The sequence below is a fragment of the Styela clava genome, chromosome 13 (genome assembly GCF_964204865.1).
Source record: "Styela clava chromosome 13, kaStyClav1.hap1.2, whole genome shotgun sequence".
NCBI classification, from domain to species: Eukaryota; Metazoa; Chordata; class Ascidiacea; order Stolidobranchia; family Styelidae; genus Styela; species Styela clava.
In genome coordinates this window covers 14,986,352-15,010,119 of record NC_135262.1, presented here as the reverse complement: position 1 = coordinate 15,010,119, position 23,768 = coordinate 14,986,352, and the positions used below count along the sequence as shown (strand labels likewise).

Genomic DNA, 23,768 nt, shown 5'->3' with positions numbered 1-23,768 from the left:
ATAAATAAAAGTGATAGGCTTCTGGCAAAAAAATCAATCTTTAATCACTGAAAATTTGAAAGTAATTGGTCCAGTATTCGAAGAGAAACCCGATTTTTCAATGATAATGACGAAAGAAAATAACAATAACAACAAAATTTTGAAACGATCGTTATGGCCACTAAACGTGTCCAATAAACGTGTCCAAAAATAAATATTAAAATTCATTGTTATTTTTCGATAAATCCTCTCTTTGCCTTCACTACACGCATCTGATTGAAACTTGACTGCACGAGGCACGTATGGTGCTTTCTGAAATTTTGTCCCAACAGGTCATCAATTTTTGCCTTAAGATTAGTTGATGTCAGTCTGATACACGGGAGTATTTCAGCTTTGAATTATTGCAACAATTAACTTTTGTATTCGCTAAACGGCGTTCTTGTCGTCAGAGACCGCCCTCGACCATTACTGTCCAATTAGTGGCGTAGCCAGGGAGGGTGGTTTTGCGGGTGGACCCCCCCCCCCCCCCCCCCCTATTGAAATATAAAAAAAATAAAATCAATTTTCTGTATCATAGTCCATAGATAGCATTTTTCGTAGCTTGATGTTTTTTAGAACCTCCAAGACTACTAAAAACACGCGTATTCCAGCGTTCGATCTGACAGAACCCCCTACCTTTTGAAAATTTTCTGCTACGCCCCTGTGCCCACCTGAAACGAAACGGGCACGTTTTTGCCAATTTGTCCGTTACGTCACAATACATCTTATCATAATCGCTAAATTATCCGAAACCTCGTACGATTACACTTTGAACAGTGCTAGCCGCTATCACGAACGCTCCCTCATTTAATGCAGACGCACTGTGACATATCATGCAAAATGCCGAAAACATGCCCGTTCCGTTTTGAATGGTCAGTGATGGACGAGGGCGATCTATAAAAGACAAAGATCGGTAGCGCTATAAACGTCCTTCAGCGAATAGAAAAATTAATTGTTGTAATGATTCAAAGCTGCTTGCGTACCACTAGTGGTGCGCGGAACTCAGAACTTCTCTAAAGCATAGGTTGATGACTTATTGGGACAAGATTTCGGAAGAAACTATACGTGCCTCGTGCAGTTAAGTTCCACTCAGATCGAGGCGTGTGATGACGGCAAAGGGAGGATATATCGAAAAATAAAAATGAATTCTATTATTTATATTTGTAATGCTATTTTGCTATATTGTAGATATTTCACTAAAACATTTGTCTACACTGTCTGATCACCCTGTATATAGAAGGTGAGCTGCACCAAAAATATCATGGTATGGGAAACGAACACACAGCTCCATATGTCATTTTGGAAGGATCAGAATTGACAACAGTGCAAGCAGCAAAATCAATGACAATCAAAACAATTCTTGTTCACGTTTTCTGCTGAGGAGCATCAAATATTCCATACCAAAGGAAGTTGTCTAAACTACCCGGAGGAGAAACCACTCTAGTCTGAAATAAATAAAGAAGATTAATGGTATTAAACTTGATGTAAAATCTAGATAGTTGTAATATTGGATAATCAATATGTTAACGTTTACACAAAATAAAGCGAACTGAATTATGTTGGTAATCTACGACAAAGGCAGAGATTCAAAGTTCGAAAAGCTGAAATGTTTATTCAGCTTTGTAGCATTGAGTCAACATCACGTATCTGATCTTCAAATCTTTAGAAAATTTTGATTTGATCGATGATTTCAACAATCTGATCAGAAAAAATATAATTCTTCCTACTCAATCTCTGAAAATTATAATGGCAAAATTGGAAGTAGGGACTGCAGTCTTTTATGAGAAACTTTTAAATTTGAGCACTATTGTTCAATGCGGTCAAGCAAAGAATGTAAGTTATGAAACTTTTTGAGAAAAACTTTTTGATTTGAAATGGACGATAAATTGAATTGTATACGATGACTGACAACTTTGTTGTGTGCGACGATAACAGAAAAACCGAATCCACTATAATACACGTGGAAAAAAATATCGAACTTGCTTTACGATGATTAAGTTTTCAAAATAGTCCTATAAATTTGATCGCGGATGTAGAGCAAAAGCAATATTTTATGTATGAAATACTAAATCAAAAATTTGAAAAGGTTCAATGTGCACATGATTAAACCAATATTTCTCAACCTTTATTCCTTCGAAAGAAATCGCGGGCGAGAAAATCTTTAAAAAAATATTTGGATTATCATAAAATAAATATTTATTCATTATTAACCGTGAAAATACAGTCAAGATTAAAAATCTATATTATAGTAGATAAACTGTGAATATTAATACAATACAATTTTCGTGAGACGTGTGATGGGATCTTTTTTGAGGTGATAAAACAGTTGCCACTGCGTTCCCCAACCCGATCTAAGTCTGCGCACAGGACCTATACGAGATTCAAACGTTATATCTGATCATAAGTCTTATCTATAGACATCAATATTAAGCAATGACGTCAGCATAATCGGAGATCATTGATCATGTTGGTTATAAAATTGGTTCTGCAAAAGCACATCGATAGTAACGCACATCTTCAAAACCAATCCATCATGATAAACTCTAAGAAAAGTTTTAATTCTAACACACTTGACGGTAGTTACGTTTATACCTTCAAATCAACAGTCATATTTGTCCATACGCTTGTCCAATAACGATGTGGAGGATTTGATTTTAGCAATTTCGAAGAAATGAACGTATTAATAATGGGATCATTATTCTGTATGACAGCAATTTCCATCGACATTTGTTTGCAAATAGAAACTGCTCGTAAATAATCGACATCTGGTTTTTGATGGATTTCAGTCCAGTAACACAGACCTCTTTTGTCATTTTTTACTTCACAAAATTCTGAGAAAACATAAACGCAAATAAAAAGATTCCTCAAAACATATATCAATGTCATAGTTACATGCTTATGTGGTATATGAATTATATCATGGTATACGGAAATTAGACTTTTATGAAAATGTTCATAAGTCTTACTTTTTTGCTGTATGCTCATAGATACAGTCGATCCTGCGATAAACATTCCAAATTTATCTTATTTAAAACTTGCCGGATCCTATGTCTAACTCAGGGTGGTCCAAGGTTGTCGGCTCCGGGGCCCCAAAATTATTTTTGGGGCCACAATAGTGCCAAGAATAGGTAAGCAGTGCAATACATAACAAACACTTGTATTGTGCAAACACATTGATCAGTATTTGTCATTTATTAAGCTAACACATTAAGGCATGTAAAAACCACCAAAAAACTTTCTAAAACCTACAAAACTCTTTCTATATCTACATTTAGTGTAGGATTTCAAACTCTTCATAACGGAAAAAGTGCTTCCGCAAATTTAGGTAAAATCTTGACTCTGGAAATGCTCATTGCTCACAAGATTTCAAAATGCCGTTCTAAATTATATTCTTTTTTCATCGACACAACTTGCAGACATATCAAGTAAGCATTGTGGTGTTATTCCTCCCACATCTAGTTGAAAATCTGTTTGAATTTGTCAACTTTTTTTTTCAAACTTATGTTTACAAAATAACAGATTGATTGATTTCACAATGTGAGGTACAGGAGAGTAATTACTAAATTTTCCGGCATATAGGCATTATTTTCCGCATTCGATTTTTAGATTTCTATGATGCCAAAATTGTTAGCATATATTCCCGACCAAACGTTGCCTCAGCTAGCCATATCACTAGTCAATTCAGTGACATTAGTGATGTAACAATACGTCAGAAGATTTTCTGGTTAATTTTATGACTAAACAACACAAAATGCAATTTTTTGATTACCGTATATTTCCTCGTTTTTTAGCCCGGGCCCATATTTTTAAACCAAACTCACTAACCGGGCCCTTATTCAAGCACGGACGCTTGTTGTTTTGTCAGGTTGTTTGTTTGTGAAGTCACATATAGATAAGATCGATCGTTACAATTATAAATATATTGTCATTTCCAGTTCTCAAGTATGATTCGAACGAGAATAACGAAAATTTTGACTTTTTCTACGCACCGCAGGTACAAATCCGCAAAAGAAGAAAAGTTTTGCGACGCCCTATCAATATTGAAACGAGAATATCGATTATGGATGAATTATGTCGTATAATTAGCGAGTTATTTATTAATTAGTGATGGTACACGCGGTGTCACTATAGAGTCATGAATCGAAACCGCGGTTTCGATCGATAAGTCTTCGGTCTCCCACCGATATTCTCGTTTTTATGTTCTGTTTTCACGGACGGCTATTCAAATGGGCTCTTATTAATCAAGATCGGGCGGTAAAACGAGCATATACGGTACTTTCCGAATGCGACGCGGGCCACAGATAATGAATCTGCGGACCGCATGTGTCCGCGGGCCTGGATTTGCACCATTTCAACCCTTTTCACATCAGCCTTAGCTATTCCGTTTGTGACGCCTCTCTACCGTGACAATATATATTTTTAAATTATTCATAAATTTTAAATTTAATTTGACCACATAATATCAATATTCCTGAACTGTATTATGCTGGCATAGATCAATTTATAAGTGTAACCGCTTGTATTACAACGTAACGCGTACCCCGAATCTTATGTAAACAACCCACAATCTAGCAATCCTGAATTTTGCACACTTTCTATATCTTTCTACGTATGCTACAGGCAGCACTTTCTCGTCGTTGTCGTTGAAAACCCCACTAATATATTATAGTCCAACATCGAAAACGAATTTTTGTCTCACTACCAGATTGTAGGCCTGAGACAGTTATTGATATGAAGTTGACAGTAATTGTAAAATATACAATTAACTGATTAAAAACTAACGAAAAAAAATATTGACTATCATTTTTTGCTTGAAATTACTTACCATGCATACTCCCCGGTGTTGTTGCCAGCGTTGATGCCGTCGTATCTGGAATAGTTTCTTTTTTGAGAACCAATAAAGTCACCGGCACAGCTATTGACACAGCCAAGATCACGATCACCACTCCAATAACAATGAATTTACGTTTTGCTGTTGAAAACACGAACTTGAAAAAATATTTCGGCAGAGTTTGTATGCTAAATTTAGAATATTTCCACTTAGGTTTCATGAAAACCGTTCGACCTATAATTGCTGCTTGTTGTATAACGTTATAATGAAGTACTATGTACAACACGTATAAATTGAAGCATCAATAATGGAAATATTATATTTAAAGAACGATTCCACAAAACGGCACGTAATCACAATGAAGTGTTGTTGAAAGTTGCAACCAATCATTTGATCTTTATCAAACGCGGGCTAAGATCCACTGTTTGGGCTGAACTCTTTGGGTCGCCGAATGAAATACTAACCTAGTGACTCTACTAAGTTGTGAGTGTGTCCTTAGCAGGGATTACTATGTATTTTCGTTATTTTTTATTATTGCAATTAATTAATTAGATGATGCTGTGTTCACAGTAACACTGTGCATTCTCATTTGTCACCAAAAAATCATTATATACCATAGAAAGCGTGCAAACCTCAGTACTTCAGCAAATATTTCACTTATAACTAAAGGGTTTGAATACGACAACGTGATGAACAACTGACCTTATTCAACAGTTTTTATAAATAAACTCACTTTTAGTATTTTCATTCGATAAAGTGCCCCGTAGCTGATGTTTACCCAACTGCTTGTGTATTTTTTTCTTGCGATCATCTTTGTCTTTTACCATTGCGAGCCGTTATTGTCTGTATTGAAAGTTCTTCAAATTTTGTTTTAAAATTTAATTCCAGATACTCCTGTAGCAGGCATATAAAGCAGACTATAAAAGTAAATTATTAGTTATGATTCATTTTTAGTGCAAAATGCTCAAATTTATACCCAAGTCTATCGAACGTGTACCTAATTCAACTCTGCTAGATAATATTCAGCGATTTTTCCAAACGTTTGCGAAAATTTCTTAGGTATTGATTTAGGTTCAGTACGAAGTTTCTTTTAATGCTTCATTTACTTTCATTTTCACCTTCGATAATTCCACAAGCTAGCTGTGTGACGCAGGAGATAATTGCATTCCAATGTACATTTATTTGAATTATAAGTCAATTTAGACACAGGCGGAAAGTTAACAAGTTTATGAAATGTTTTGTTTTATGTGTGTTATGAAAATCCATTAAAAGTCGGGTGTATCACGCACAAATTTTTGTGGCAAATTTGGTTCTATGTTTGCGTTTACCGCTTCGTTTGAGTAAACGCACATCTTCGTTCGTTGATGAAGTAGTACTGAGAACTCATCGACTTAATTTTGCTTTAGGCTGAAGGCATTTTCAGCGTTTTGTGTTCTCATTCAAATAGTAAGCTAATCCTATAGGGCTTTGCATTTCGATAGGGTTGGTAACGTGACATACAAATACAGCCAATATAATACAGCCAACTAATATTCATATAGCGGCAATGCTGACTAAAATCTTCAAATTAGATCGCGATCGACTGGTCGGTTATATGTCATACCATCAATAGGGAGATGTTCTTGCACATTGACGTAAAGCCAACTAATGTTAAAAATAAAACATCTTATTATAATCGAACAGACACGGGAATAATGGGGTCATCATTCAGGCATGTTGATGAGCAATTGTAAAAAGCAATTCTTATGTAATGTCTTTACAAAAGTTATGCAGTTTGCTGTTCATTCAGCCTTTTTATGAATACATAGAAAACATATACAAAAGAAAACTTTGAACGAAGTATCAGTATTAAAGTTCGCTTTCAATCACATTTCACACAAAACCCCAAGAAGTCTGAATGAGGAATTTTCATCAAACATTCCTTGGGATCCGATTGAACGTGAATGCCCATGTAAGGTCTTGCAGATTTGAATGGTCTATTTAGAACCCAGCGTGTGTAGGCATCTGTTCTTCCATTGGATAAATAAATTCTTTTTGTCTGAAAAGATCAAATAGGAAATAGTTGAACATAAACTTCGCGAAAAGATAATAAATGCAATAGATACAAAACATTGTGGTTTTACATTGCAGGTGAAGACTTACCCTCGTGTTAAATGCCATTCCCGTCCATATGTGATGATAAGTATGCCTGATGACGATTCGTGACCGGACTAATGCAACCATCTTATAGAAATGATCTTTGCTGTAAATATTTGCTGCATTTCCGCCGATCGTTCGACAACTCGCTTTTGCTTGGTCTAGGTTTGGTCGGTTATCAATTGTGATCGACAAGTAGCACTTTCCATCGTAAACTTCATCGCAATTTTCCAAATACAAATGAAAATGTATAAGATTGCCCAATTCAGAGGTTCCCAAACTTTTTGTTCGTACGTCGCCAAATTATCAATGAAAAACTCACGACGCACTTACACGAAAGAAAATTCTGCTTTTAAATAAAACTCAATATTGTGATCGTTAATGTGTACTTTTTGCCTTTTAAAGTTTGTAAACATGTAGGCCTAATAAATAAAGGCAAAGAGTCAACTCTTCTTACGTAACAGAAAATGAATGACATTGAAAGGTAAAATGAAGTTATTGCTTTATATAAACAGCATTTAAAATAAAAAACATTTATGATAAATGCATTTTAGTTATGTTTAACACAATTCCGTTGATTTTTCTTTGGGAATACTGGTCTATGGTGGCCCATCGTTGTCACGCGTAAAATAAAAAATAAATTTCAAAAACAAAAAAGAAAATTGGAAAATTAAATAAAGTTTACGAAAATAAAACAAAAATGAAATGAAAACGGAATAAAAAATTAGGAATAAAATTAAAATATCGTTGACAAGCGTTTTTATTTTGAAAAATGTTGCTTCTGCCTGGAACCAACGTTGTCATACATACTTCTACGCTTACAAACGGTGTTCCCTGGGTTTCCAATTGACTACTAATTTTCATTGAGTGCAATAAGTTTAATTTCTAAATGATATATAAATTAAACTTTCCACAAGTTTCTACTTGCCCCAAGCAGAAGCAACATTTTTTAAAATGAAAACGTCTGACAAAGAGGAACCTTCTTTATTTTCATTTTAATTTATTTTTTTTTTAATTTTTTTTTCATTACCATTATTTTTTTATTCCGATTTTATTTTTGTTTCGTTTTTTTTTTTGCAAATTTTGTTTTATTTCTCTAATTTTTTATTTTTTGATTTTTTTTTTCAATTTTTCGCGTGACAACGATGGACCACCATACTGGTCTATTCTATAATTATAGTGAATATAGCTTGCATAAAACTATCAAATTATTATTTAGAGATTTCTATATTTCAATCTGTGGAACATTTCCACAAAGTTTAAAACTCAAATAAAAGTAGAGAAATAATCTTGTGTATCATACCTAAATCTCTTCTTGTAATACACTTTTCTTCCAAATCGTTTAATCTGGTCTTAATACCTGTTGCTATATTATCAACGTCGGCAATGTCTGATAGAAAAAAATTTAAGCTATTTTCAATAATGTTCAAAAATTCCATTTTCATTTTGTATTTGTAGGTTGGAAATACATGTGAGCAAGTACAAGTTCTGGAATCTGTTGGCGTTGAATCGTCCTATTAATAATATGATTAAATTAATTTCGGAAATTCACTATGCAATTTCAATAAAGTTCAAGCAAGTTCAATAAAGCAAGTTCAAAATTTAAATAAATGTTGTTGTAATAATTACCTTGATGAATTCTTTGAAGTTCAGTTTCATCAGCAACACCAGGAGAGCCTGTTGCACCTTTCAATCCTCTTGCACCCGGTGGACCCAATAAATCTTGCCGACCTTTGCTGCCAACATTTCCTTCCTCTCTCTTAATTCCAGGGGTTCCCTTTTTGCCGGGGGGTCCATTAATTTGTGATCGAACTTCGGGTCTTTGTTGATTTTCATTTCCGAACACATCATCTAATTTTTCACAGACCATTCTTTTCTTATTGTCATGGCCTTGTGTATGGCCTAAGTTAAATGAAAACAAAAAAGGGCCAAATAAATGCAAACATGCATTTTCATGGTCAATCTATTCACTTAAATATCAAATCAAACACTATCTACGATATAGTGTGATAAGAAACCCTTTTTCATTTTCTGCTCCAAAACGCCGTTTTTTCTCGAGTGTATATGTGTGAGCGTCGACGTTGCCGAAAATCAATCACCAGTTTGATATCGTGAGAAAATTTACAAAAAGATTTCTCATGTTTATTCGAGAACGTATAAGTGGCCTCGTATATATTATACCCAATGAATGCAAATGAGGCTAACTATAAACAACCATAGTATTTGACCTCACTTAAATACGAAAAGTGAGGCTGAAAGAAAATGTTTTCGAAAAGGTTTATCATAGTTTTTCATTATTCTATTACGGGTTTTCGTTACAATTGAATTACATTGAGATCGAGAGATACATTTATTTTGTCTCCATTTAGCTAGGATAATTAGGATAGGATAATCCACTATGTCAACAAGGAGAGCGTCAACATTTTTAATACGTACAATCGTATCTTTCTCCCATCACCAGAATTGTTATGTTATATATACTCTTGAATCGGATCCGAATCATGAAAATCACGGAATGTTTGATGAACCTATTATTATCAGACCTCTTGGGGTTTTGTGGGAAATGTGATTACACGATCAATATTGATTCAATTATATTGATTCAATATTGATTCGTCGTTCAAAATTTATGTGTTTCATATGTGAAAAAGTACTATCTATCAGATCAAAAATTATTGATTTGTCGAATTTGATAGTTCGAATGTTTAATTTATATCTTGGAAGTATAATAGTTTTTTTTTTATAATAGTTTTGTTTCGAAAGTTCACTTGCGCTGCCACAATTCAATATAGGAAAAATTATTTGCTAATATGATGACAAACTAAGTATATATATTGTCATAAGCTGCTAAAATTTCAGTTTCAGTTGTAAAATTTAGGTTTATAGAAATGCACTGTCGTGTCACTTCGTCCCAATCCTTTCAACTTTCTCCAAGTGTTTACTAAATTTTAGATCGTTACCTCAGACAAAACATTGTAACATAAAAGTTTGTTTTTCCCATCTTTTTGACCTGAATCATACTTAAGGTCTCACATGACTTCGGATCATTTAACTTCAGTAAATAACTTTCAGATCTTGAATCAAAGTTTTTCGAGTTTGCCAGGGAATCGGCTCAAGTTTACATCAGTTTTGTTCACATCATTTTCGCCATCGTTTTTGTAGAACAGCACTCCAAAGATAAATTCCCTCATTTTTTCTTGGAAGAAAACATGATAAAATACCCTCTGTTCAGGTTTCACACATTTATTTCAGATTTGTATTTGATTATGATGACCGAAATAAAAACTCAGCCCCGAAACTTACCAACAATATAGTCTCATCTTAGCTTAAAAAGAACATTTCCGAGATAGTGATCTTGAGATTGACCTTAACTTCTACGTGACCTATATTTAAAAAATATCTTTATACAATACAATACATTCATTAAACCAGTGGTTCTCAACCTTTTATGACTCGTGGCCCCATTTCGGAGGCTTTTAGCCCTCATGGCCCCCACTTTAATATTCCAGAGGTATTAATAGGGTTAATTTCATTGATAGATTCCAAATCCCATTATGTTAAAACAATTTGCACAAAAGAGAGCGAAAACACCCTGCGAAATAATCTTGTTGAGCAGCAAACTAGGAAAAACTGTGAGATTTCTTTTGAAGTGGAAAGTAAATTCAGATTTCAGCCCATCCTTGTGGCCCCCATCCAACTCCTCTGTGGCCCCATATTTTGAACATATTTGAAGTCTGTAAACATAACTTTTTAAAACGGACAGTTTTGAAACAGCTGAAATAAACAATGTCATTCTTTCGAATGCATCTTGAGCGTCACATGCGTTTTATGTAATTGGTGATTAATTTTACATGTGATAATTATCTCAAAACTTTTCTTCTTCGGTATAAGCAGTTATACATGTATGTGTGTGCTGTTTGGTATTTGGAGAATAAACTGACCCACTAAAAATATACAAATAAATTGTGAGAATTTAACGTCATAACCATGACTGGTTGTATAGGAAGCGACTGACTTGTTGAGCTTGTAGACAAACATTGCTTCATCGGATTATACGGATTTGTTATATTGACGGTAAGAAAGCCAAGAAGGTCTAAAATGCAGTCATCAGATATTATGAAATATTTTTCAACTTAATTGCAGTAAAATACGAGCAATAAAATTATATATGGACTGCAGCACAGTAATTGTCTGTAAATACTATCATAATAAATGTTCTGAATGGGCAAATCAATGTCAGTCCCTGTTATATGATTACCTTATCAAAGTCCTGCATATGGAACAATTAACTGGTCAACTAATACAAAAACTAAGTTTGACTGGTAATCTGACGAGTGGGCGGGGTCCATGAACTTTCCTTTAACGGGATAAGTATGAATATGCTAAGATTTTTGTAAGAAAGTCTCAGAATGTGAAGTCTTAAAAATTAAAATTGACGATATAAACGAGTTAAATTTCTAACGCTTTGATTTACATAATATATAAACTATAAATGCAAGAAGGACCTACTGTGTGATTGTCTTCGATACATTGGGTCCAGTTGAACTACAACAAGCATATCATAAAACTATGTTAATAAATCTTCATATAACTAAGTATATTTATATCTCGAAAATAAATATACTTGAGTCCTCGGAGTTGGAGGTTGTGATAAGCGTAGTTTGAATGAAAATGCAATAAGATAAACTAGAAATGGTAAGAAAACGAACCCACTATGCATGATTACTAAACCATAACGGTACCATTACTTGACACATTTCACAACCGTGTGTGATGTTTCCACCTCTGTCGAATGTCGAAAATCATCGTCAGAGGTGAATTATATGTAGGTAATTAAAAGTAAAAAGACATGATAAACTAAGTACATCTTACCTAATTTATTCAGTGTCTAGTAAAAGTAAATATTAAAGTGGCAATGAAATAAATATAACTACTATTACAGTTTTAAAAGTATTTTTAAATATTTATCAATATACATATAACAAAACACCTATTATTCGGCTTTCGTTTCTTTCGATTTGCAATACTTTTTCGGGTTCAGTTGAGCGGCAATAAGTGTATATATGAATACTCTAATATTTAAAAATACGAAATTCCTATTTTGAGAACTTTGTATCCTAAATGTCAGTACTAAGCCATGTCGCGAATTGATATTTCATATTGGCACAAAATCGCTCTAAGTTAAGTTAACGACATTAACTATCGGGAAAAGTGGCCGAGTGTCCAAAACCAATTCTCTATTATTTGATCAGAATCTTAAACGGTGGGTCGGTCACTCCTCGAGGGAAGCGTAGTCTGCTGCCCATGACTAGTTTATCACTGTCACAAAAAAAACAAGCATATGATCAGCAGTCGATTGCCGCAATTTTTTCAGTTGTCTTTATTTGTTTGGTGCTAATTGTTAGCGAGAATCATAACGTGTTTCTAATTTGATGACGTTTTACGTTGTTACGCAGACGTTGCAAACGTATCGACGCAGCATTATTGCGACAGAGTCCTGTTTCTCGATTAATCCCGGGAATTCTAAATTATCGCCACGCTGCTTCGATGAGTTGGCACCTTCTGTCCTTGTATACAGTGTAATCTATTGCGCTAGGAGTTGTTTATCGTGTTTAATATTGGGTTTACTATTCGCGGTTAGGATAAACGATTCGAATTGAAGTTATTAATTGGGTTTAAAATCAACGGTTCATACTGGAGTTGTAATATAATGTAGGGATACAGGTTAGGGTTGTAATATAGTCCAAATAGAATGATAAATGCCGTTTCTTGTATTTAGTCACATAAGTTAAGTTGTATTTACTTTGGATTATAAATTGTTGAATTGAGTTGCCTGGAGATCCTAAACATTCGGTATGTAAATATTGTTTATCTTGTATGATTTATTCTGTATTTTAGTATTGCGAATACTATTTTATCCTATGTGATTTAATCTGTACATAATTGTGACATATGGTTATCTGCTAATTGATGTGAATTGTTATTGCTTGTAAAATGGTAATGCTGTTATATTTGATTAATTGTGCCATATAAGCTATTTAGTTTTATCTATTATTTTGGCAGAAAACCGTTCCATTAACAACGTTCCTTTACGTTCCTCATACCCGGTATCAAGAGTTACGTTACGTTCCATTAACAACGTTCCGTTTCCGGTACCCGACAAGTTCTATTTTCCTGATTCATGTACGAGATTTGATTTGAAGTGTCTGTTGATTGTTATTAAAGATATTCACCGATTTCAAGTTGAATTATATTGGGGCAGCATTTGAAAGGCACAGAAGAATCTGGCGGCACTTTAACCGCTGTTTACAGACTTTAATTGCTTGAAAGCACGGACTCGTTGTAACAATTAACCGATATAGGTTTGGGGTCAGGACTGGGGTATTGGGACGCGTTTTTGAAGTCTCCAATCTCTTAATGTGCGTGAGAAGTAACCAGGCTACATAGAATCGAGCGCAACATTAAAGTTTTCGAATGAAGGAAAACTGAAGTTTTCTATTTCGAAATCAAACCAGAGTATTGTAAGCAGCAATTGAAAGATATTAAACTTTTCAATTGATCCTAGAGTGAGTAAAGAAAGTCACTTAAAAGTCGAAATGGCGGCAAAACCAGTTTCACAAGAAGAACTGGAACGTTTATTGGCTGATCTGAATGGTCAGTATAGATCAGCAGAAGAATTGATGTTGAATCCAAGAAATAAGGAGATTCTACAATCACAAGTGAAAGAAATAGATGCAATGTTTGTGGAGTATTCTAAAGCTTATGAAATACATGTTGCAGAACTGCCAGTAGATGAAGAGGCTCAAAGAGTAGCTAAAGAATCTTTCCAGAGAGAAAGTTATGGATATGAAGAGTTCAAAGCACATGTTGAAGAGTGGCTTTCCAGACAAGAAAGCACACAAATCGTTGAGAATCCTCCATCAAAACCACAATCTATAGCTAGTAGAAAATCCTCTAATATGTCAAGACCTCGATCTGCAAGGACAGCATCGAGTTACAAAAGTACAAGTTCCAGTTACAAGAGAACTGAGGCAATAGCTGTCAGAGAACTTGCAAAATTGAAAATGAAGCAACTGTCAGAGTTGGAACAAGCTGAAGAATTAAAATCAGCATCAGAGAGAGAAATAAGGCGAGTACAAGCTATACACGAATATCAAGCCGCATGTGTAGAGGCGGAAGTGTGGGAAATAGGCTCTAATCGCAATGAAAGGGTTCAGTTTCAAGAAATGGATTCTGGACCACCGATAGCACAATTGGTAGAATGTGAAGCAGCACAGGCTGAAGTAAACACACCTCAAGTGGGTCAAACCAATTGTATTGTGCCTCCTAGAGAGCCACAAGTTAGATTATCCCTGGATCCGGTCCAGGAAGTGGTTGCGGAAGTGATGAATCCCGTTAATCAAGAATTTCGAACTAGACAAGGTGGAACGAGACAGGCTAATTTGGTGAGTCCTGTAGAAGTACCTAATATGCCATCACAAGATGTTGGCTCAATTCTTGCTACTATGACATCTACAATGCGTGACATGGTAGATTTACCTAAACCCGAATTACTTTCGTTTCATGGTTCTCATGAAGAATATACAAGATTCATGAATAGTTTCAAGATAAATATTGAGAACAGGATTTCAGATGACAATCTGAGATTGACTTACTTGCAACAGTTTTGCAAAGGTAAAGCAAGAGAATTGATTCGTCAATGTTCTGTATATCCTCCTACAGAAGGATTGACTTTAGCAAAGAGACTTCTAAGAGAAGCTTACGGACGACCATTGTTGATTGCCAGAACTTATATGGAAGAGTTGGTACATGGTCCAATGTTGAAACCAGATGATCGAGATAGTCTTCTGGATCTTTCTCATAAAATGGAAGAATGTTACCTAACGCTGTCGCATTGGAAGCAATATTCAGATCTAAATAATTTTGATAATATTGCTCAACTTTCATGTAGATTACCCCTGAAGTACCATAATAAATGGGAAGAAGAGGCAGCAGATTATAGAAATAGATACAGATGTGTTATCTGTTCAAAAGATCATTTTCTTATTCATTGTCCAGAGTTTGAAAGAAAATCTGCAAGTGAACGCGAGGCTACAATTCGTGAATTTCATATTTGCAGAAACTGTTTATACATTGGTCATATGGCACGGCAATGTCGTAAGAATCCTGCATGTACTGAGAGAGGATGTGGTGGCAGACATCATAGGATGCTTCATCGAAATGTTGCAGATACTAAGCGAAAAGAGCAAAGTACAAGTTCCGCTACTCAAACTGCTACATCGGGATCGACCTTAACGAACTATACCAGAAATTCAGCTGGAGTATACTTGAATATAGTTCCAGTGAAAGTATCCTCACCTCAAGGTAGAGAAATCGAAGTATACTGTTTCCTAGACGAGGGAAGCACCTCTTGTCTATGTGATAAAAGATTGATGGAACTTTTAGAGATGGATGGTGATCCAATGAGTTATTCCATTACTACTGTAAACACACCGAATCCACAGAAACAAGATGGATTCGCTCTTGACTTAACTGTTAAACCACTGAAAGGGGAAGGTTGTGTGACATTACATCGTGTGCTCACTGTGGATGAAATTCCGACAGTACCGAATAAATTACCTAAAAGGATTGAATTAAAAAGGCATGAATATCTCGAGGGTATTGAATTTCCAAAATTACCAGATGAAAGAGTGATGCTCATGATTGGCGTGAATGTACCTGAAGTATTCTGGGTAAAAGATGAAAGGCGTGGTACTACAAATGAACCAGTTGCAAAAAGAAGTATTCTTGGTTGGTCACTGGTCGGGCCTGCCTTTAATAAAGCTTCTGGGAATGAAAGTTTTCATGTACATGTTAATCATGTTGAAGTGAAAAGTGAAGATCTTCAACAACAAATTCGAGGGATGTGGGAAACGGATTTCAAAGATATATCATTGACTCCCACACCAACATTGTCAAGAGAAGATAAGTATGCATTACAACTGATGGAAGATAATATAAAGATGGTGGATGGACATTACCAATCTCCGTTACCATGGAAACCGGGATGTCCTGAATTTCCTAATAATCGTGATGCAGTTATGAGAAGAACCAACAATTTGGGAAAACGCTTGTTGAGAAATGATGTTTTAAGGGACAAATATTGCAGTACCATGGCTGAATTTATAAAGAAAGGATGGGCAAGGAAAATTCCTGCTGCTGAATTTGAAGCACCCATTGGTAAAGCGTGGTATCTTTCTCATCAACCCGTTACATCAGAACAGAAACCTGGTAAAGTACGCCTGGTATTTGATGCAGGTGCAAGATATTTGAACACATCACTGAATGATCAATTACTGCAAGGTCCAGATATGGCAAATGGATTGTTATCTGTTTTGCTACGTTTCAGAATGTACAAATATGGTATAACGGCAAATATAGAAGCTATGTTCTTACAAGCTCGTGTAACGCCTAGGGATGTTGATGCATTGAGATTCCTATTTTGGCCTGATGGAGATTTGACAAAAACTCCTGTCGATCATCAGATGTTAGTGCATTGTTTTGGAAATACATCAAGTCCATTTTGTGCAAATTACTGTTTAAGGAGAACTGCAGAAGATTTTGGAAAAGACTTTCCATCAGATATAAGTGACAATATCAAAGATAATTTATATATAGATGACTTCCTACTTGGAGCAGATAGTATATCTGAAGGGAGGAGAATTGTCAAGCAAACCTCAGAACTTACTGAATGTGGAGGTTTTCATTTAAACAAATGGAGGAGTAATTCAGAAGAAATTATTTCTTGTGTTCCAGAAAAGGATAGAGCACAAATTCAAGCAAACGTAAATTTAGACCCAAATCGTGTTGAACGAGTTTTGGGAGTTGTGTGGTTCGTGGTAGAAGATTGCTTTGGATTCAATACAAAGCTGAAGCCAAAACCTGATACGAAAAGAGGAGTTCTAGCAATTTTAAGTTCCGTATTCGATCCCATGGGTATTGTATCACCTGTGATATTGCAAGCAAGACTTATATTCCAAGAGTTATGTCGCCAACAATTGGGATGGGATGAAACTATCGGAGAAAATGAACAAATAGCATGGGAAAGCTGGACTAGAGCAATTCCAGACTTATCAGAAGTCAAATTACCAAGATACATTAAACCGAATTCATTTGGGGTTATTGTTTCACAAGAATTACATCATTTTGGCGAAGCATCACAAGTTGCCTGTGGATCAGTTTCATATTTGAGGTTATCAGATGAAAACGGTCAAATACACTGTTCATTTTTACTTGGAAAATCAAGATTGTGTCCTATCAAGACAATATGTTCACTTCCACGGCTGGAAATTACAGCTGCTGCGCTTTGTGTGCGAGTGGATATGTTTATAAGATGTCAATTAAAATTTGAGAAGAATGTTAAGTCTATATTCTGGAGTGATAGCACAGCTACTATCCAATCAATTTACAATTCGTCGAAAAGATTTCCTACTTTCATAGCTAACCGATTAGAAAAAATTGAAGAAGGTTCAGAGCCACATCAATGGCGTTATGTTCCAAGTGAATTGAACCCAGCGGATTATGCATCTCGAGGAATGACAGCAAAGAAATTGACTGCAAAGAAATCATGGTTACAAGGACCAGAATTTCTCTACCAGAATGAAGAGAACTGGCCACAAATGCCAGTTAAATTACCACATTTACCATTGGAATATATTCAAAAAAAGCCAATGAATGTCCTAATTAATCTAGTGACAGAGAATGAACCATTGGACAAGTTCATCAAATATTATTCTTCGTGGTATAAGTTGAAGAAAGCTACGGCATGGATTATCAGATTCAAAATTTATTTACAAGCTAAACCAACTGTTCAAAAAGGTAAATTGCAAACAGAAGAGTTGAGAAGATCCGAAAATGAGCTGATAAAGTATTTACAAAATAGTGAGTTGAATAAAGTTATTGCAAAGTTACAAAATTCTGATGTACAAGGAAAAAGTGTGCTTAGAAATTTGAAAATTGCACCTTCAATGCAAAAGTTGAATCCTGTTTTAATTGAAGGAATATTGAGAGTGGGTGGAAGATTGCAGAACGCACCCATAGAATTTGATTTGAAACATCCAATAATACTGCCAAGTAACCATCATATCACACAGTTGATTGTCAGAGAATACCATAAAAGTTCACATCATTGTGGAGCAAGTCATACATGGAATTTGCTGAGACAGAAGTTCTGGATTATCAATGGAGCTGTTGTTGTAAAGCGAAATATTCGTAATTGCATTTTTTGCAAAAAGAGAAATGCTTCGATGGGTAAGCAATTTATGGCTGACCTACCTGAAGAGCGTGTGACACCAGATCAACCACCATTCACATGTGTTGGAGTTGACAACTTCGGACCGTTGTTGGTGAAGCAAGGAAGAAGTTCTGTGAAGAGATGGGGCTTGATAATAACCTGTGCAACAACTAGAGCAGTGCATTTGGAAATTGTGCATAGTATGGATGTCAATTCATTTATTAATGGATTAAGAAGATTCATTGCCAGAAGAGGCAAGATGTCAACCATTATATGTGATAATAGGAGCAATTTTACAGCTGGAAATAAAGTGTTGAAGAAAGAAATTCAAATTTGGAATTCCATTAAAATGGGAGAATTTTGCAGACAAAGTGATATCATATTCAAGTTCAATCCTCCCACAGCTTCACACTTTGGAGGTTTCTATGAAAGACTCATCAGATCAGCAAGAAAGATACTGACTGCTTTATTGCATGATCAATTGGTTACTGATGAAGCGTTGTCTACTATATTTTGTGAAGTTGAAAGTCAATTGAATTCAAGACCACTTACACCTATTAGTATGGATCCTTTGGATGAAGAACCACTTTCACCAAATCAATTATTGTTGCTGAAGCATAAAGCAAATTTACCACCAGGAATATTTGACAAGAAAGATTGTTATGCGAGAAGAAGATGGCGTCAAATACAATATTTGGCTGACCAATTCTGGATAAGATGGTCCAGAGAAGTACTTGTCAATCTACAAGCTCGACATAAATGGTTGAAGAAGGAAGACAATTTCAAAGTCGATGATCTTGTGCTACTGGTTGACAACACAATACCAAGAGGGAAGTGGCTGACAGGCAGAATTATGGAAGTTATACCAGACAAATTTGGAGCTGTCAGACAAGAGGGAAGTGGCTGACAGGCAGAATTATGGAAGTTATACCAGACAAATTTGGAGCTGTCAGACAAGTGACTGTCAAAACTTCTCATGGGTTTTTAAGAAGACCAATAGCAAAACTTTGTATGATTCAGAGAGCTGATGAGCTGATGAGTAATTCATTGTTAGTTGTATTACTTATTGGTGATGATTCTCACTTTTTCTTTTTGAATTGTAAGATGTATTCTCTTCGTTCCTACATCTGGGGCGGGGAATGTTAGCGAGAATCATAACGTGTTTCTAATTTGATGACGTTTTACGTTGTTACGCAGACGTTGCAAACGTATCGACGCAGCATTATTGCGACAGAGTCCTGTTTCTCGATTAATCCCGGGAATTCTAAATTATCGCCACGCTGCTTCGATGAGTTGGCACCTTCTGTCCTTGTATACAGTGTAATCTATTGCGCTAGGAGTTGTTTATCGTGTTTAATATTGGGTTTACTATTCGCGGTTAGGATAAACGATTCGAATTGAAGTTATTAGTTGGGTTTAAAATCAACGGTTCATACTGGAGTTGTAATATAATGTAGGGATACAGGTTAGGGTTGTAATATAGTCCAAATAGAATGATAAATGCCGTTTCTTGTATTTAGTCACACAAGTTAAGTTGTATTTACTTTGGATTATAAATTGTTGAATTGAGTTGCCTGGAGATCCTAAACATTCGGTATGTAAATATTGTTTATCTTGTATGATTTATTCTGTATTTTAGTATTGCGAATACTATTTTATCCTATGTGATTTAATCTGTACATAATTGTGACATATGGTTATCTGCTAATTGATGTGAATTGTTATTGCTTGTAAAATGGTAATGCTGTTATATTTGATTAATTGTGCCATATAAGCTATTTAGTTTTATCTATTATTTTGGCAGAAAACCGTTCCATTAACAACGTTCCTTTACGTTCCTCATACCCGGTATCAAGAGTTACGTTACGTTCCATTAACAACGTTCCGTTTCCGGTACCCGACAAGTTCTATTTTCCTGATTCATGTACGAGATTTGATTTGAAGTGTCTGTTGATTGTTATTAAAGATATTCACCGATTTCAAGTTGAATTATATTGGGGCAGCATTTGAAAGGCACAGAAGAATCTGGCGGCACTTTAACCGCTCTTTACAGACTTTAATTGCTTGAAAGCACGGACTAGTTGTAACAATTAACCGATATAGGTTTGGGGTCAGGACTGGGGTATTGGGACGCGTTTTTGAAGTCTCCAATCTCTTAATGTGCGTGAGAAGTAACCAGGCTACATAGAATCGAGCGCAACACTAATTATCTTCATTTATGTTTCAGGCAACAGTTTTGAATATTCTCAATAAAACGAGTCTGGCAAATCGACACGCCCTCTTTTTAGAGTTTGTCATGTCTTGTGCCCCCCTTCAAAAACAACTAGCTAACAATAAGCTACAAATAACAGATAGTGAGCCGAAAGTATGTTTTATTCAAAAACACGTTGAAAATGTGTGGATGAAACGTAAATATTCAAAATAAAGAAATGTAAATATCCAAAATAAGGCGGACAGGAACAAACCTTACAAATATTTATATTTTTACTTAGCTTCACGCCCACTAGAAAAATTGTCTACGCGTCCCAGCGTTTCAGAACCACTGATTTAGAGTAAGATGTCACTAAAAACTAAATAGGTTGAAAGGAAGCACTTCCTTACTTGGCATCATAAAACAAGATGAATGTTAACCTACCATATCATGGAAAACGGACTTAAGAAAACTTTTTGTTCAACATTTTATGGACAAGTATATAATATGTGTGATTGAACAAATAGCCTACCCCTACAGAGACTAATTGAAGATAGCTCATTCAAAATTCGATTAACCAACTCCATATTCAGCTATTGAAATGCAACACACCTTTTGTTTATTCGAAACTAAGTTAGGTCATATGTACAGAAATGTAATTTGTAAAAAGTCATACAAACAAACAAAAGTTTGTACAATCAGAAAGAGGCTTTTCAGCGACATTGCAAACGTAAATATAAAGGCTTCGATTTGCGACCAATATTTTCAAGCATTGTTCCCTCAAAGTATCTTGGAAATTGTAAATTGCGGGTGACTCAAATCGGCCTGTGTGCTTTCATTAAACAAATCGACATAAATATTCGCAAATGCAAACAGTATTTCTTCGACTTTTGATGGAGCATTTGGGACCGTTTTTCAGCAAGCTTAAATACGAACGGCAGCGAAACGTTCAAATAATGCTACTGTTGTTGTTAATTCACTATGGACCTGACACTTTCGTGTCGAGATTTTATGATCTAACTGATTATATATCATGTCCTATCCGCCTATATTATACGGAAAACAAACAAATACAAAGAAGGTGTCGGGGAAACTGTCCATTGTGACAAGTGGAAAGATGGGGGTTGCGATTTAGTCCAGAGATAAGCGCAAAACCTCACAGTCGAAAGTAAAGAAGAAATTCAAGAAAAAAATTCTTCGCGGTAAATAAACAACCTCGGACACATGATATTATTTATTGCTTTGTTATCATCATTAAATTCTAAATATGTAATTAAATTCAAATCAACATGTAAAATATAAATGATATAGAATGCAACATACAGGGTGATCAAACCAAGTGTAGACAAATGTTTATTATTTAAAATATCTACATTAAAAATGCGAGAAAGAAAAAAATATTTTGCAGAAAATATCATTATAAAATTTAATATTAAAATTCATTGTTAGTTTTTGATATATCCTCCCTTTGCCTTCACTACACGCCTCGATCTGAGTGAAACTTGACTGCACGAGGCACGTATGGTGTCTTCTGAAATCTTGTCCCAACAGCTCATCAATTTATGCCTTAATATTAGTTGTTGTCAGTCTGATACACGGGAGTATTTCACGTGGTACGAAAGCAGCTTTGAATTATTGCAACAATTAACTTTTGTATTCGCTAAACGGCGTTTATAAGGCTACCAATCCTTGTCGTTAGAGAGCGCCCTCGCCCATTACTTTACCAAGATTACCAAAACTACTGACTACCTGAAAACACGCGTATTCCTGCGTTCGATCGGACCCGCTAGCTGTTTCAATCTAACTTGGAAAAAAAAAAATTTTCAGAAACCCTTTCAAAATTTTTGGCTACGCCCCTGTGCCCACCTGAAACGAAACAGGGACGTTTTTGCCAATTTGTCCGTTACGTCACAATACATCTTATCATAATCGCTAAATTATTGGAAACCTCGTACGAATACACTTTGAACAGTACTAGCCGCTATCACGAACGCTCCCTCATTTAATGCAGACGCACTGTAAAATATCATGCAAAATGGCGAAACATGCCCGTTCCGTTTTTAGTGGACAGTAACCGACGAGGGCGATCTTTAAAAAACAAGGATCTGTAGCGCTACAATCGCTTTTCAGCGAATACAAAGATTGATTGTTGCAATGATTCAAAGCTGCTTGCGTACCACTAGTGGTGCGCGTAACTCAGATTGAGAGCAACTGCTCTAAAGCATAGATGACTTATTGGGACAAGATTTCGGAAGAAACCATACGTGCCTCGTGCAGTCAAGTTCCGAACAGATCGAGGAGTGTGGTGAAGGCAAAGAGAGGATATATCAGAAAATAACAATGAATTATTTTATTTATCTTTATAATGCCATTTTCCGCAAAATAATTTTTTCTCTCTCACATTTATATTGTAGATATTTCAATAAACATTTGTCTACATTTGGTCTGATCACCCTGTATGTAAAAGGTTTGTGAGCTGCACCACAAATATCATGGTATGGGAAACGAACACACAGCTCCATATGTCATTCTGGAAGGATCCGAGTTGACAACAGTGGAAACAGGAAAATCAATGACAAACAAAAAAAGTCTTGTCCACGTTTTCTGCTGAGGAGCATCAAATATTCCATACCAAACGAAGTTGTCTAAACTACCCGGAGGAGAAACCACTCTCGTCTGAAATAAATCAAGAAGATTAATGGTATTAAATTTGATGAAAATGTAGATAGTTGTAATATCGGATAATCAATATGTTAACGTTTACACAACATAAATCGAACTGAATTATATTGGTAACCTGCGACAAAGGCAGAGACTCAAAATTAGAAAAGCTGAAATGTTTATACAGCTTTGTAGCATTGAGTCAACATCACGTATCTGATCTTCAAATCTCGAGAAAATATTGCTTTGATCGATGATTTCAACAATCTGATCAGAAAAAATATAATTCTTCCTACTCAATCTCTGAAAATTATGAAGGCAAAATTGGAAGTATGGAGACTGCAGCCTTTTATCAGAAACTTTTAAATTTGGGCATTATTGTTCATTGCGGTCAAGTAAGGAATGTAAGTTTGTTGATTTAATAGTCCAAGTTATGAAACTTTTTGAATAAAACTTTCTGTAAACACGATTTGAAATGGACGATAAATGGAATTGTCTACGATGACTGGCAACTGTGTTTTGTGCGACGATAACAGAAAAACCGAATCCACTATAATACACGTGGAAAAAAATATCGAACTCGCTTTACGATGATTAAGTTTTCAAAATAGTCTTATAAATTTGGTCGCGGATCTATAGCAAGGGCAATATTTTATATA

The 23,768-nt window shown here is 35.3% G+C and overlaps 2 protein-coding genes across 2 annotated transcripts; one reads left to right on the top strand and one right to left on the bottom strand.

Annotated features, from left to right (window-relative positions):
- Positions 1 to 1,382: 1,382 nt before the first annotated feature.
- LOC144431212 (uncharacterized) lies at positions 1,383 to 5,725 on the bottom strand. Its single transcript, XM_078119046.1, has 4 exons — positions 5,583 to 5,725; positions 4,844 to 4,990; positions 2,611 to 2,849; positions 1,383 to 1,463 (listed from the first exon to the last, which is right to left on the bottom strand). The coding sequence occupies exons 1-4, from the start codon at positions 5,674 to 5,676 to the stop codon at positions 1,383 to 1,385; spliced, it is 561 nt and encodes a 186-aa protein (XP_077975172.1). The 5' UTR covers positions 5,677 to 5,725.
- A 6,664-nt stretch (positions 5,726 to 12,389) lies between these two features.
- On the top strand, positions 12,390 to 19,164 carry LOC120338120 (uncharacterized). The gene is made up of 2 exons (XM_078119045.1): positions 12,390 to 12,838; positions 13,049 to 19,164. Exon 2 carries the CDS (start codon positions 13,582 to 13,584, stop codon positions 19,162 to 19,164), a length of 5,583 nt encoding a protein of 1,860 aa, XP_077975171.1. The 5' UTR covers positions 12,390 to 12,838; positions 13,049 to 13,581.
- The last annotated feature ends 4,604 nt before the right edge of the window (positions 19,165 to 23,768 follow it).

Excerpts from the sequence above, each read along its gene's own strand:
- LOC144431212 (XM_078119046.1), bottom strand. The coding sequence starts at position 5,676 with ATGGTAAAAGACAAAGATGATCGCAAGAAAAAAATACACAAGCAGTTG. Across the intron at positions 4,991-5,582 it reads ATCGAATGAAAATACTAAAA|CAAAACGTAAATTCATTGTT; the intron begins GTGAGTTTATTT and ends TGTTTTCAACAG. Across the intron at positions 2,850-4,843 it reads AACACCGGGGAGTATGCATG|AATTTTGTGAAGTAAAAAAT; the intron begins GTAAGTAATTTC and ends ATGTTTTCTCAG.
- LOC120338120 (XM_078119045.1), top strand. The coding sequence starts at position 13,582 with ATGGCGGCAAAACCAGTTTCACAAGAAGAACTGGAACGTTTATTGGCT.